The sequence below is a fragment of the Echiichthys vipera genome (genome assembly GCF_963691815.1).
Source record: "Echiichthys vipera genome assembly, chromosome: 5".
In the NCBI taxonomy this organism is placed as follows: domain Eukaryota; kingdom Metazoa; phylum Chordata; class Actinopteri; order Perciformes; family Trachinidae; genus Echiichthys; species Echiichthys vipera.
Genome location: NC_139830.1, coordinates 13,576,683 through 13,590,348, shown reverse-complemented (window position 1 = coordinate 13,590,348; position 13,666 = coordinate 13,576,683). Strand labels below are relative to the sequence as shown.

At 38.2% G+C, this 13,666-nt stretch overlaps 1 protein-coding gene across 2 annotated transcripts in view; it reads right to left on the bottom strand.

Moving 5' to 3' along the window:
• Nucleotides 1–4,781: 4,781 nt before the first annotated feature.
• Nucleotides 4,782–13,666, bottom strand: part of gria4a (glutamate receptor, ionotropic, AMPA 4a) — a gene marked incomplete at its 3' end in the record, with an annotated part of 102,785 nt that continues 93,900 nt past the window's right edge. The window contains exons 16-18 of one of the 2 annotated variants that reach the window (XM_083914403.1): nucleotides 11,281–11,395; nucleotides 9,306–9,443; nucleotides 4,782–4,946 (exon numbers count right to left, since the gene is read on the bottom strand). In XM_083914403.1, the coding sequence (XP_083770529.1) occupies nucleotides 4,782–4,946; nucleotides 9,306–9,443; nucleotides 11,281–11,395 (418 nt within the window). The remainder of the gene's footprint in view (nucleotides 4,947–9,305; nucleotides 9,444–11,280; nucleotides 11,396–13,666) is intronic. The other variant, XM_083914404.1, reaches the window with a different exon arrangement.

Here is a 13,666-nt window from a genome sequence, read left to right as displayed (position 1 = left end):
CTGAGGCTTTAAATTGCAGCTGTTCTTGAGGACATCTCAAAGCCGCTGAGTAATTGATCGAATTTTCTGGCTGTGATTTGAAGGTTAAATCCACCCCCATAGCTGTGTTGTAATTTTTAAAATCCTGATTGGCACAATGAAGATGTTCAGCTAGTTTATGACTAATTTACAGTCCACCACTATAGTCCAGATGTAAATATCTCCATAGCTATTCGATGGATTGGCACAAAATTCTGTACATACAGTACATGGTCCCCAGATGATTCTAATTTTGGTGATCTTACGACGTTTCAAGTCACGTGCCAATGTGAGGTTGAAGTTTGTGGCTTTGAATGAAATGTCTCGACAACTTATGTATGGATTGCCATAAATTCTGGTTCACACGTTCATGTTCCCCTTTGGATGATCCTGTGACTATTTGTGTAGCGCCAATTCAAGGTCAAAAATTTCAGTCAAATACCTCTAAAACGAACGACAAATTCCCATAAGTACTTTGTGTTTAGTGTTAATTATCACCTACCTACCTTACAGCCTACCTCCTAAACATCAACATGTTACCATAAGCATGTTAGAATACTGATGTTAAAGGAGCTGTACTCAAAATGCTGACAATAAGTGGGTTGGGATTGCCTCCACACAGCTCTCACCCAATAAGTGAAATACCAATTGTTTCACGGCTACGTGCACTTACATACATTAATTCTTTGCCCTGGATGCCATTACTCCACTATATATTTACATAGAAAGTATAATGTTCTAATTATCAGGTACAGTGTCTTTCAAATTTCGCTCAATGCTGCAAGCCTCAGTGAAGCCATCCAGAGCCACTGGCATGGCTGTAGGTTCTTAGACTTTATATTAAAATCAGTCTGAATAATCAGATCAGAATCAGAATGCTTTATTGTCACTGTAACAGGTAACGCAAGATTGCAATTCATTGTTGAGATGTGTGAATAATAATTCTTCAAATTGTAGCGATTTTACAAGTCTACATTGTTACAGTTTTGAGTTCAGTTTTTGCTAGTACAAGTACATTTCATGAACTGAGGTTTATAATTAGCAGTGATTTAATATGATGGATCTCAGTCTCGTGGTAGACTTCGGATTATAAGATATTTGTTCTCCATCAAGATAGAACAAATGACAAAATTAGTCAGTAACGGAGCTGAATAACCCATCAATTTCCAAAGCTTTCATCAATAAATGCATCTGAGATGATACTTCTGAATTACTGATTAGTCAAGCATGATATCAGTTAATCCTGTCTTAATACCAGTTCTTAGTTCAAGAGAAGTCATCGATCCAATATGGTGAAAAACATGATATGGCTGTAAACAAGGCCCTTAGGCCGGATGCAGTACACAGTACAGGAACAGGATCAGTGAATAAATAACTACGCAGAGAGATAGAGCAGGTTCAGCATTGATGTTTTACTAGAAAAAGAAACCAAATGGAAAGACAGGAAACAAAGGAAGAACGAAACAGTGTTAAAGCCAGAGTGTTGACAGCCCAGCAGTCTGCTTTTTGCTGTCTACGCTTGAAATTGCGTGTGACAAAGAAATAAACACAAAAGTATCGTGAAGATTTTAACAGCCTGGTGTGGTGATAGCTAGATCAGAACTGTCTCTTCAGAAATGTATCCACTATTTTCATGATTTCTCTCATGTTGGATCACTGCAGTGCTGCTGCGCTGATCCCCCGGGCTGAGAGGAGGTGATTGGAAACTGTCTACCTTGTTCTTTTTTTTTATCCATAAAGAGGGTTGCTGTTTAAGATACCTGTGGTTTTAAAATATTGTTTTTCTATTTATACTTTAGTCTGTCGAGTTTGACTTGAATACATTTAATGCAGGACTGATGCATGATGAGGTACGTGTGTGTGAGTTTAACAAAGAAGTATACGTTTTTCAGTGTTTTTTTTTGTGTGTGTGTGTGAAATGTTAGAGGTTATGGCGTAAATAGTACACAATGTTCATAACAAAGAGTCAGAAGAAGCTCAGATTGTCAGTTGGTGTCTCGAGTTCTCTTTCACATTATTTTGCAGTGTGTCAGGGCAGAAAATAAAATAATTTGTCATTGCTGAGATGCACTTTGTACAGGGAGTTCTGTAGTACAGTGGGAAAGGAGGGGATTTGAAAGCAGAAAAAATGGAAGGAAAAGACAAAACAAGAGAAACATGGATAACTGGGGGAATAGGGGGTAGGACACAGGATAAACAGTGAATTTCTTAAAAATAAAGTAGACAAAGAAGAATAGGAGAGGTTAGCGGAGCAGAAAACACAGTATTTCATTCCCACATACAGTATCACTGTATTATGTAAGCATCACCACCATGCTAAGTTGTATCCCAACAAAAATAAGTAAGACTGCACTGATGTCAATCCATAAAAATATATATCTTTCCTTTCCTAATTGTTCTTCAAGCAATGTATACTTTTGTAGGATTGATTACTCTAGCAAAGCATGATGGATCTAAATATGTCCCAAAAAGTGCACACACAGCACAATTTGAACTTGTGTTTCAATCTGTAGCTGACTTACGTCTAGTGAGAAGAAAAATGATTAAAAGCACTAAGACCATATAAAATGCAACCCAAATGCTACATTCTCCACACAACAGACAGCATTGTTCCCGACAGCACAGTCATCACAGTGGTCCATCCTCTCTGGAGACCTGCCTAGATGTGTCCTCATTGTATCGGCTCCAGTGCTGAATACTGGTATCTACCTGCTGTTTCAGGGGCCTTTGGAGCTCACCATCATAAGATTTTGGGTTTAAAAAAAACACAGTTGGACAGAGATAATCAGTGACTAACTACTAGTGGAACACAGACAAGCAAAAATAAAATGGTCCGAACCTCTCATGGTGCCGGAGCGATCACTCTGAGCTGACCCTGTGTATGCAACAATGTGTGTACGTGCATTTCTACGTGTGTGTCCGTGTGAGTGCCAGATGGACATTCAGTGTTGAGCAGGACACACAAAGACTGTGTGGCATATTAATATTCTCAAGTTATCAAAAAACAGCCATATAACAGAATGTATGCCATGGCCTCTGACAATCTGTGATCAATGTCTTCTATAGCTCTCTATAGACGTATAGATATATATTTATTTGTATTATATATAATATGTAGATTTATTAAAAAAAGATTTGATCTTAATTACAAGTAGTGGCATTTTCTTTTATATTCATTATTGCAATGAATTGTTATCTAAGATGGTTAAAAAAGACAGGTGAGCTCTGTTTTGCTACGCAGTTATTTACAACAGTTTTAAAAAGCAAGCTTTCTGATATGGTACCTTTCCCCGGAAACTGGAAAAGACTGAGGATCTCAAATGACAACCAAACGGCATGTTAGAGTCATAACTTTTGGAGAAATTGAAAATGATACCTATAGCATAAGTCAAATGAAGTGCACACAGCATAGACCAGTGGTTCTCAACCTTATTATGGCCCTTGAAACAAATGGTTTACTACTCTAGTCACCCCACTATGGAGAAACATGCAAAGACTGATGGACTGATTGATTTGCCTTTTCAATTGCCTGGCTATTTGGATGAATTATTCAAGAGGACATGGAAGCAGAATTAGTTTCCACAATTAAAATATTTAATCCCAAATGTTTTAAACATCACATGTATTTCCTACATCATTCATTTCCTATAAGGTTCCAATATTCAGGTTGAGAAGCACTTTTGTTAGGTAGCCATTTGAGACCTGCCCATGTGTTTTATATTTTATTTCCATCACTGAATATACAGTTTAAATCTCGCCTTTGCCAGTTGGCAAAAAATAGTCATCAATTTGCTATTTAGCTTTTCTACTGTCATGATAATGCTGTTGATGAAGGACTTACTACTGCTTATTTTATTCTTTACAAACCCCTGTGAATTCTGTGGCTGCAATCAACCATACCTGTGTTTACGAGGTTGCTTCTGTTCTATATTGGCTGATTATCTCGCCGGTCATTCTGTATGCGTAGTAAGAAAGCATTTTCATTCAGTTTGAACCGTCCATGGCAAAGTAGAGGGTTTGCACAGTCCGAACGTTCAAGCTTACAGTTTTCTGGTCTTCTAAGGGTGAGAATACCTGGCACTCTTTGCAGGCAAGTAAAGATGACGATGACCATGATGATGATGATGATGATGAAAACAATGTTTGTAGTCTCAGTAAGGCGTTGTCAAGGGGTGCGGCTTGTTGGCCAACATTGTCCAACGTAGACAGAACAGGAGCAGAGTTGTTTGGTTGTCTTTTTCTTTTCTTTTTTTGTTTTTACCATCAGCTGCGATCATCATCTTTATCACTATCATCATCATGATCAGTTTTGCAGTCATGTTCACAGCTCATAGCTCAATTCATGTAAGTCTGTGCTGGGTTTCCTGTCGGTTTGTGGATATCACTATGGTATCCTCCTGAAAAACAATAAAATGAATGCTGCAGGCAAGTGTGATAGCCTAGGTTGTTCTTTTTTTCCTCCACTGTTCACTCCGCAGTTGAATTTCACTTATTTCTTGTAAAATAAGTCAATGGCAGCAGGAAAGTGAGATGATGATGCGCAGTGTGTGTTTGTACTGTATATTCAAGTGTGAAAAAATGTGAGTATTTGAGCATCTGTAATTATATGCATGTTAAACTTTGTGTGTGTGTGTGTGTGTGTGTGTGTGTGTGTGTGTGTGTGTCATTCATGATAATAGTAAGTGTGTGACTGCATGTGTGTGTGTCCTTGTCAGAGTCTGTATGTATGTGTGTCGTTAAGGCACGGCAGGTGTTTTTGGTTTTCAGGGCAGTCCGGAGGAGACCACTGCAAGGCCGGGGTGTCGGAAGGAGGCGTGGCCAGCATGCACGGCTTTGGGGCAGTCTGGCGTCAGGACGCGGCCATTCTCCCCGACACTTCCTGTGATGGATAGACGGGCCTTGTTCCGCATGGCTTCGGAAAAAGACAGCTATATGAGGAAGGGTGGAGGGGCGGTTGGAGAAGAGGGAGATGGCAGAGTGGAAATTTAGTTAAAAAGAAAAAAATCATGTCATATGCGTAAAATACTGTGCAACAACAAACTTGTGTAAAGACAGATATTTCTATAGAAACACATGCACAAAGAACGCTTATACATGCATGTGCCTGTACACACACTGAACACACGAGTACACTGACAGGTAGAAAGGTTTGAGGGTGCAATCACACACGGCTGAAACAATACTGTGGTAGTTTTGCTGCTAAGATCACATTATAACTAATGATAGTGCTGAAACAATTAATCATTTGTCACCGTCAAACCAACAACAATATTCAGAATTGATTAATTGCTGAAGTCATTTGTCAAGCAAAACCTGCCAAACAGTTGGTTGCAGCTCCTCAAATGTAAATTTTGCTGCTTCTATCTGTTCCAAAAGTCATGGACAGTAAACTATTACTTCCTGGTTAACTCATTTACTGGAAAATTACTGAACAATTTTAAAGGAATAGTTAACCCAGAAACAATATACATTTTATACAGTACTTACCTCCCTAGGCTCTCTATAGTTCCAGAATTTTTTTTAATTTTTTAATCAAATGGCGTTTAGGAGAGCAGAACACCCAAAAAATAAAAGCATATCAGTGCAAACGACTTTAACTGATGCTGAACGAAAGACATCATAAAACATTTTAAAATGTCCCATACACTTTCTTTGCAGCATTGTCCAAGTGTGCATATGTTGTATCTATTCCTGGGCTCATTGAAATCCAAACTAATGCTAAACAAAGCATTTCCCGGGATTTGTTGTGCATACATGCACTTAACTTATTCTTTCACAGGAGGATAATCTGAAAATGCCTTTTTGCTTTCTCGTGTTTGGCCTGAGTCTGTTTCGCTAGAAAACCTTTTCTGGGCCCATAGGGAATGCAATTTGCATTGTCTGTGGGTGAACTATTCCTTTAAGTTTTGTTTTTTTCTGAACAGAATTCATCAAAAAGTGCTTGGAAAATACATTTTTCTCCCTACTCAAACAAAGTGAACTACGTGTAGAAATGCCTGTGACCTCATGTGTGAATGCACCCCAAACGACACATTCAAATCTCACTAAAACACACTGCAAATGCCAAGGTGACATAGTTTCACTGAAGGCGAAAGTACATGTAAAAGCAGGCAACAATCAGCAAACATGTACATGTACAGGATTTGGGTTGTAGACATCTGCATTTCATAGGTGACCATGCATTTTTGGGGTTTTGGGTTGTGGTTCAGTAATTTGAACAATTCAGGTGAGGATTTAAAGGATTTAGAAGGTGAGGACTTTGAAAAGACAAAAGGAAAACATGAGGGAGTGATTTTTCTTTCAAGGGTTCAGATTTATAGAGAGGGAGTGACTGACTACTGTATACTGCTCGGAGAAGGGCGACCCTTCACACAGACAGGCTACTCTGTGATGATGCTAAGTCAATTTCCCTCCCAAAACCTTTGTTATACAAATGACTGTGCATTTTTTTGAGAACTTAGTGAGTTGAATGGGTGTTGCTTCTGCTATAAGTGAAGTAAGAGGGTTTTCCCACAGAAATAATTAACAATCCAGAGATAATTATCTCTGTAAATTATGCTAAGACAGAAAACATGGTTCAGCATTTTGCATAGCTATTTGCTATCAAATTATTTATAAACTAATTCATACAGTATCTAGTCTTGTGAAAGCCAATTTTGGATACATGAATTAGAGGAAAAATTCTGAAAAATAGGCATTTAAAAGTACTGGTATTTCGTCTACTCTAAAGCTACAAACAGCCAACAGTGTTTGGTGATAAATTGCCAGAAACAGCGACAAAGGTTTCTCCTCCCCCTCCTCTTTTTTAATGAAACTAAAGAGAAAACATGCAATATGCTTCTTTTTAAAGAGCATCTTACAACATTTTCAAGGAACCTATAAACTGTATTTAGTACACTCTCACAATGGTTAATCTGCAGTAAACTTTATACCTGATCTGAAATTGGCATGTTTCCTTGGGAAATATACTATCCAATTAGTGTTCCACATTTAAGTGTCTTTATTTTCACATCCTGTGTATTGACCTACCTCCATGTGATCATCAAATATGACCTTATAATGCCTTTGAAAGGTTGGTTAAGCAGATCATCAAATTGAGGGTCCAGTGTTTCCTTTTACTTCAGTTAATTGCTCTTTTACATCAATAAACACGAGTCATGTGTTTACAACATCATCACTAAGTAGTCATTCTACATGAAGTGTTTGCTTCATCAATTATTCCTCTGCATTAACACTAAGTAACTGGGCTGTTTGGAAGTAGTCAGGGGTGGAATAAGTCCGAGTGCTTGTTTGGACCGTCTACGACAGGGGTGCACAACTCCAGTTTATGGACGACACATTAAACGTGCATTGTACAGATTTGATAGGAAACCAACTGCTAGCGGTTGCAGATTTTTGTTCCATGGTTTGCTGTTAGTAAATCAAGTCACATGTATACACTAAATATTTCTAGTCCTGGTCAGCCTGATTTACATTTGGAAAAAAACAAATTAATTTTAACTTAGTAACTGCAGATCTATGAGGGCATATCAGGTAATAAAAATAAAAACACTGCCACTATTTTGATTAGCTCTAAGTAAATATCCTCTCAAAAGGAATTGACTTATCATCAGTAGCATATTCAGATGTGATTCGGGGATTCAGAATTTAAAGAAGTCACTCAATCAACTAATGGTTGCAGGTTGACTATCTATGGACAAAAATTAAAAGCAATTACAAAATCCTGCTGGGTTTAACAAACCATCCAGCTATTTAATTTGTTCCCTTGATAACACAACGTTCCTTGATTATATAGTACATGTTACCACGATTAAATCAGTATTTCTAGGGAATGCTTGAAATCAAGCTGTAAAAAGTGGAGGCAAACCCTATATTGGTTTGAATTGGCCCAGCGTAAACCAGCTTTAAGGGATCTTAATAAACAAAGCATTTCATGTAAACTCATGCCCACATGTCTTTCTGACATTGTTGTGGTGTTACTTGTCTTGTTCTGTGAATTAAGGCTGACATCCACTGACATAAAAACAACTTTGAAGTGTTTTTTTTAATCCCAGAGATGTCTATCACATTATGGCTGAAAGAAATTTAGTCAGACCCAAATTAGTGATAATTGGTATCCACACGTTAGCTAATTAATTTGTAGCTAGGAGCGGTCACAGATTTTAATGAGGAACACCACAGTAACAAAATGTTGCTCTCAGTGGAGTGAAGAACCAATGAAGACTACTGCTAAATCCTTCCAATAGTTCAGCCAAGATTAATTTGAAATATTAGGAAAAGAACATTTGACAGTTTGAGTTATTAGCATTATAAACTTAAAACCTTTATAATGTATGCTGATTATTTTATGATTGTTATGTAAAGTATCATCAGTAAAATTATTTGTAAGTTCATTGATTAGCTCATTTACTGTAAAGTGAGAAACTATTATGTGGTAGTACAATGCATATCTTTGGGTTTTTGACTGTCGGTTGGAAAAAAAAAGCAATAATTAATCAATAAAGAAAAGAATTGTTTGTTGCAGCCCTATGCATTATATTCAAATGTATTTAATACAACGGCGTTAGCCTCAGAAAATGGAGTTATGCATCCCTGCTCCGTCATTATTTTGTTAACTATTAGCTAAAATTACAATGCAGGTGCCTAATCAAGTCATGAGCCAAGAGCATCACCACCAATGTCACCACCACCACCACCATCATCATCATCATCATCATCATCATCATCATCATCATCATCATCATCATCATCATCATCATCATCATCATCATCATCATCATCATCATCATCACAATCATCATCATCATCACCACCATCATACGCAGCCAAAGACGATGGAACCAAATATGTAGTCGCACAAATCTGACCCCAATCAGGCCGGGGGTGAAATGCTAAAGAATAAAAAAAATAACAACCATAACAAAATCAATTTAAACCCAATAATCTAAGAAAATATGCAATAAAGAAACAAAAAAAGCCAAAATAAGCTTTCAGGAAACATAAAAAGCTACATTGGTTCCACAATGCTTGACCGCAGCCTCATCACCACATGAAGAACAACAGAGTTGCGTGGGGCTGCTGCGTCAGCCTCTACATCGACAATACAATAATCTACAGCACCACCACCATGAGCAACACCACCATTACCCCACCTATATGGGAGCCTCTAAATCCTACCCCTATATCTTGACCCCCTCGGAGCCGTACACGTTGTACCCCTCCCTATAAGTGGCTAGATTCTGGGTGCTGGGGGAGGGGCTGGGGCAGTGGGGGGGGCTAAGGTCCACCTTCATGCGCTTGGCTTCGGCCCGTGACTTGTAGCAGAACTCAACCAGGGCCACCAGCATGGCCAGGCCAAGGCCGCCCACAAGGATGTAGAAGACCCCCGCCACGTTGGACAGGCTCAGAGCCTGGGATGACTTGTCCTGGAGAGAGGGAGCGGGATGAGGTTTTGAGGAGAGGATGGGGATGAGGGGAAGGGAGAATTCAGGTAAAGGAGGCAGCAGAGGGGTAGAGATGAGGGCGAAGGGTTCAATGAGAAAAAAAGAAAAACAAAAGGGAGAGAATGAGTATGAATGAGAATGAGCAGAGTAGGATGATGATGGAGCATGAAGTTCAGGTGTGTGAAAAAGACGACATGCGATTAAGGAGAGAAGAAAAGGCAGGTGGGATAAGAGGTCGAGGAAAAAGTTGTGAGACGGGAGAAGAGGAGAGTGTAAGTAAGCAGGAGAAGGACGTGAAGGAAAAGTTGGGGTGAAGGAGGTGATAGTATGGGCAAAGTGGTGGGAAAAAGCAGACAGAGACAAAGGGTACAGTGGGTTAGACACAGCAACGGAGTTCATCAGAGAAAAAATCATTAAGTGACATTTAGTGTTATGCTGTTGCACATGCACTATTGCAAGCTACTGAAATTACATTTGTTATCACTTAATAATGGATTATCATACAATTATATTCTACTTCTACAACTACAATTAATATTAACATCACCACAACAGTCACTACATACTACACTACAACTACAGAACATTCTACATTTCTACAAATAACATATTAGTAACATAATATCAAAGCAGCTTGAATCTACATTCATTTAAGTAAGAAAAAGAGCAGGCTTTAATCTGAGCCGAGATGACATTTCAGTACAATTTTAATGGAGTTTAAAGGCTCCAGCAGTCTTTACATCTAAAGTGGAGCAGCTCCTATGCTCTATATCTACTTGTTTAATAATTTATTTTCTAGTCTGAAACAAAACAATGGATATTTAACTGATGTGTGACATAGGTTATAAATAAACTGTTGCAATTTAATAGCGAATGCTAACAAACTGTGGCAACACTTTATCTCACAGGTCCATCATTTTCTACAAACATTTTTGGAAACATTGTGAAAAGATTTGGTTTGATATATAAGGTAACTGGAGTTTTAGCAGTTCATTTAGTTAAAATTGAGTCGTGGTGTTGAGTTAATATACAGTTGTTGATTTCCAGAGGTAAAAACTGCCCCACTTAAACCTGTTATTATTAATTCAGTATTCATTTATTATTGAAAACTATATTCTCCATATATGTTAAATTGAATGCTCGTCTATTGACAACATTCCCATGAAGGTTCTGCTGACCTGCACTCAAGTCTTTAGTAATTTATTTGCATTAGTATAAATACTTTATGTGATGTGTGTACAAATAAAATAACAGAGTTCCTCCACAAAACTACCTAGGATATTATTTAAGAAATATGGACCTGTAACATGAAGCATTACCACGTTACTCCAAGTTATGGAAATAGACAGACAGCCTAATCCTGATTAAATCTTAACACAAAGGAAAAAAACAATATCTTCTAATACGCTACCAATGCTAAAGCTAAAGAAACATTGGTATTTGTTTTAGGCTACCAAAAATGTGGTAGTGTATGAGAAAACAAAACATGGCTGATGATAATCAAAATTAACATTATATTTCTAATGCTATCTGTAATGAAGATGGGATTGCCACAGATTGCTACAGAAACTGAACAAGAATTTGAGTTAATCATATTTAGGTAAATGTGGTCCAGGATCAAAATAGAACTGGGAAAAATTTTGTACACGAAATTACTGAATGGACAGTTAAATCTACTGTGGAGTACATTCAAGATATGTTTCAGGCTAATTGAGAATATTGACTATTGCTAAAACAGTAGTTGCAGTAATCTGGAGCGTATTCTGGATGAGAGTTTCAGGCTATAGCGTTCTATGGGCCACAGCAGCGTGAGACTGACCTTACTTCCAGAGTCCTTGGGTCCACATTCTCCCTTGTCATACCACCATTTGTTTTTCAGTTTGTCTAAGACGCCTGCTTCGCTCAGTTTCAAAACTGCAAGGTTTACCGGGGTTCTTTGCGTGTAAAAATAACATAAATAACATCATAGGTCATGTTATTTTATGTTATTAGGGTATTTCACATTTGCATTGCACAGCTCAGTTACATAGAAAAGTACTTTTTGTTCACATCAAGTGACCTAGTTTGGATCCCACTGAGTACATGTGTGTATGCTCGTTGAGGAGGGGCTGGGGGGAACGAGGAGCTAAGGCGAGCTACAGACATATGAGTGGGACCCACCTTTGTCACTTCAGGTAACACACCCATGCTGCCCCAGCTGATCCTTCTCCGAGCCAGAGGCAAGTACTGTTAATTCAGGACTATTGGCATCCGGCTAGCACTGTGCTACAGCTGGGAGAGTAAAACTGGATGTGTCGCTGAGGATTTCTCTTGTTGTCTCAGATTTCTCTGATCGCACTTTTCTTTCCTAATAAATATTTTCATTTCAGTCCAGACTTAAATAACAATATCAACAATATCTGGGTGGTTTAGCATGGAATTTTGAACAGACATTCGTGATCTACAGAGGGCGAATCCTGACTTTGGTAGTCTTCTGACGTTTCATCTAGCGTTTCCATTCATCTCGTAAAATATGTCAACATATACCAAATTAATTGGCATAAAATGTTATACAGCCACATTTTTAAGGCTTTTTAATCCAGCTGCTCTTGTCCCTCTATATTAGGAAATGCTGATTCCATTTATTTTAATTTATTAGACCGGTAGATTGATGTGACAACTTCAGCTGGTTTAGCCTTTGTAGCTAAGTCTGAGCCCTGAAAACATGCCCACTTGTTTGGTGCCGTTTTGTTTTACTACTGATTGAGAGTAAACTAAGACAAATGGTCTTATGCTCTCTAAATAAACACATATTTCTTAGTCTATTCTTGCATAAATTATGTTTTCACATTTAACCCAAGCCCCCACCACAGCGACTTCCTGGTTGACCCAATAGGGAAGTGCTAAAAGCTGCAGTTCTCCGAGTGTCCACTAGGAGTAGTTTGCACCATAGAGCAATTTTGTACTGACCCCCATGTTAAATGGCAGTTTTCACAGCATAATTAAACCTATTTAAGGACTGGTACAAAAAAACATTCTAGTCTGTATGTTTAGGTCATATCTCCATGACAACACTGAGGGAGGTGATTTTTTTTTGTACCAGGCTAGTTTATATTTTATTGAAAGTTAAAATATTTTATTGTAGGTTTATAAATAAATAGGGACGCAGCCTCTTAAGGTGACAGCTAGCCGCTGGCCCTCACTTCTCCTCTGAGATATACGTCAGCCAGATGGATATATGTCCCTCCCCGCAATGTCACATCATTGCCCAAAAGTTTGACTCCGGTAGGCGAGGATGATTGGATCAAGTTCAGAGAACGGACCTCAACAGAGAGGCTACATCCATTTTTTTTATGCAGTCTATGATTTAACCTTTATTTGCATTGGCTACTTATGAACACACAACCTGTTATTATTCCCAACACAGCCCATGCAGATGGGATGAGTTGGTCTGGACCCCTTGGTGTCACTTTTTTCTCAAAAAGAAAAAAACATTTTTAAGATAATCTTTTTGGCTTTTTCTACCTTTATGATAGATGCATACATAGTCAGATTGCATTGAAATTTATGAACTAAATAGCCGTTGGAATCTGACCAACGAACATGAGATGAAGGAAACTATCCTGTAATTGCATTCTGCTGCTATCAATTATTCATTCTCCCCTCTGCCTCAAGTCAACCTGAGCTGAAAAGGATCGGAGAGTTACAATTACACTTGGGTCTCGTTTTTCATTAAATATTTTAAAACTCTTTCATCTGGCATGTACTGGACAAACAGATTCTGAGTTGAAGGAGTGATAACGTTCATATGGTTTGGTGTCTCTGTCTTCTTTGCAATTTGACTCTCACTCAAATCTCTCCTTCTTCTTTCTCCTCTCCCCAGAGCGGCCACTAGGAGTACAATATTCTTGTCTTGACAGTAATTGCTCTCTTTATCTTTCCACCTTCACACTCTGACCTTTCAGAGGGGCATTAGCAGATCGGTGCCAAACACATTTGAAAGGATTATTATCATGACGTGTACTTGATTTATTTTGGCAGGCACTCACGCACAAAGGGGACATATTTCCCTGCATGATAATGCATTTTTTTTATCATTATATAATATACTGATATTCTAAATAACCAATTGATTTTTTGAAACTTTTTTTCTGCTGTTTTTTTAGTTTTTTTTTTCTGTGTCTCAACAAGCTCAAGTGTTGTACCTTTGTCACTAGGTCTGAACC